Source organism: Alligator sinensis, unplaced genomic scaffold, assembly GCF_000455745.1.
Source record: "Alligator sinensis unplaced genomic scaffold, ASM45574v1 scaffold647_2, whole genome shotgun sequence".
Lineage (NCBI taxonomy): Eukaryota > Metazoa > Chordata > Crocodylia > Alligatoridae > Alligator > Alligator sinensis.
This window is the reverse complement of record NW_005841832.1, coordinates 4,380,448-4,382,657: the sequence shown is the minus strand read 5'-3', so window position 1 is coordinate 4,382,657 and position 2,210 is coordinate 4,380,448. Positions and strand designations below refer to the sequence as shown.

The 2,210-nt window shown below is 55.0% G+C and overlaps 1 protein-coding gene across 8 annotated transcripts in view; it reads left to right on the top strand.

Annotated features, from left to right (window-relative positions):
* Positions 1 to 2,210, top strand: part of PRPF31 (pre-mRNA processing factor 31) — a 10,542-nt gene that overhangs the window by 5,994 nt on the left and 2,338 nt on the right. For all 8 annotated transcript variants that reach the window (XM_006014975.3, XM_025197123.1, XM_025197142.1 and 5 more), the window contains 2 exons: positions 525 to 597; positions 1,718 to 1,846. In XM_006014975.3, coding sequence (XP_006015037.1) covers positions 525 to 597; positions 1,718 to 1,846 — 202 coding nt within the window. The remainder of the gene's footprint in view (positions 1 to 524; positions 598 to 1,717; positions 1,847 to 2,210) is intronic.

Sequence of the window (2,210 nt, the reverse complement as noted above, 5' to 3'; positions counted from 1 at the left end):
TGCCCCCCCCCCCCCCCCCCCCAACTTCGCAAGTACATTGTTACTTTGGGGGTCCTGCCTCTGAGTCCCAGATAGCAAAGTGCACCCTGAGTCTGCCCACGGGCTGCAGAGTACTTGGAACAGTGCTCCCCAGAGCAGGACACAGCTTCCTAGAGGAGCTGCAGGTAGGGGACAGCCCAAGTCCCCAGCTCCCATTCACTGATGGGGACCCAAACCTACAGCACGTAGCTGCTTCTCAGGGCCTCCCAGGCACAGAGAGAACAGGCTGCCTGCAACCCTCAGCCTGGGCCAGTCCTAACCCCGCTGCAGTCAGGAAAGAGCTTGTGCTGGTTGGAGCCAAGTCAAGGAGCCAAAGGCAGCAACATGTGCACATCCAGCAGGAGCCAGGTGCTGTCTAACCTGAACTTGTGACAGGACCTAAGAACTCCTGGTACAGTTCTGTCCGTGCGAGGCTGTGATGACTTTGGCATCTGGCTGTCAGTCTCTGTGCACTTCGCTAGCTGCACTTGGTTTTTCCGTCATAGGTATCGGAAGATGAAGGAGCGCCTGGGGCTGACAGAAATCCGGAAACAGGCAAACAGGATGAGCTTTGGAGAGGTGAGCTGCTCTTGCTGCACGCAGCCCTGCTTGATACAGGGACTCCATGGCTCAGAGATGCAAGTAGGGTCTGGTGGGTTTTGAGCAGGGGGCTGGGAGCCATGACTCCTTGTTTGCATCTTAGTTTTACTTTTGGTTTTTACTGTATTCAGGCCCCTGTCTGTAAATCCATCTGGAGGCTCTTTCCAGGAGAATCCTTGCATGAACACCCTGTATAGGAATAGCTCCATGTTGTGACTCCTATTTTCAGAGGCATGGGTCAGGTTTCCTGGGTGCTTTCCCAGCAGAGATCTGTTAATGAGGCACATGGGAAGAATGTGCCCCTCAACCCTTGTGGCTTTGTCATCCCAGCCCTGTGGGACTGCAGTGATGGCAGCAAAGGAATTCTGGGGCTAGAGTTGTTCAGGGGTGGGGGTAACAGTGTGTTTGTCTGTCCCCCTAGGACAGAGCTGCTTAGTTGTCTTGCTTCCTTGGGAGCTGCAGAGCTGTATAATATTCAAGTTTATTAGGTTGGCTTCTCAGTACAGCTAATTAGCCTTTCCTAGTTGTTCCATGGGTTGTAGGTGCCTGGTTTTGGGCTCCCCAGCTTGCAGAAGCATTACTGAATTGGCTGCTCTTGGCAGAGGTGTGAGACGCAGGGATGGAGGCATGCTTTGTGCTGTGGCTTTAAACAGCACAAAGTTTGGCTCTAGGCCTGTCCCCTCTCCACCCTACCAGTACCCAGTCCACCAATGTACTTGTGTTCCAAGTAATACAGTGCTACACTGGGGACCCTTTGCTCCTTCCCATCCAGGTGGTGAAGACCCTGGGAATGCTGAATAGCAGAGATGTGGGAATACTTTTGAGGTGACAGAGTGGGGGAATTGGCTGGACAACCTTCCTCCATATCTGCTGTGTCCACCCACAGCACCTCCATGACCCCCCAGTTGAGAGCTGCTGCCCTGAGGGGCTCTGGCAGCACACCCATCAGCAGGGCACTTATACCATCACCCTAGCAGCAAGCTGGATGTCTCCTGGGGGCTGCCTGGGCTCTGTGATAGGAGGCCTTACCCCAGGTCCTGAAGATACTCTGCTGCCTACATTCCCTCATTCATCCCTCTTTGAAATGCTTCCCCTCCAGATTGAGGAAGATGCCTACCAAGAGGACCTGGGCTTCAGCCTGGGCCACCTGGGCAAGTCAGGTAGTGGCCGGGTGCGGCAGACGCAGGTCAATGAGGCCACCAAAGCCCGGATATCAAAGACCTTGCAGGTATGGGGGAAGGGCTCAGCATCCTGTGTTCAGTCAGGCCAAGGCACTGGATCCACCATAGACCTGGGCTGGGAGGTGGGTTGAGCAGGGAGGGCCCTGTCCCTCACTTTGCTATGGCATGGGCAAAGCCAGGTCTGTGAACCTGTTCTGGTCCTAACATCAGAGCATGGAGTGCCCCTTCCACACCCCTCACTCACAGGGGGAAGGATGCCTGTAGACTCAGTACATGTGCTCTGCCCTTGACGCGATTCCATCTGAGTGCCAGATGAGCAAACCCACGTTAGGTCCAGGAGAAGGCATGTTAGGTCCTCAGTCTCAGCAGAGAGGCAGCATGCCTGCACTATACCTCCTCACCTGGTGTGCC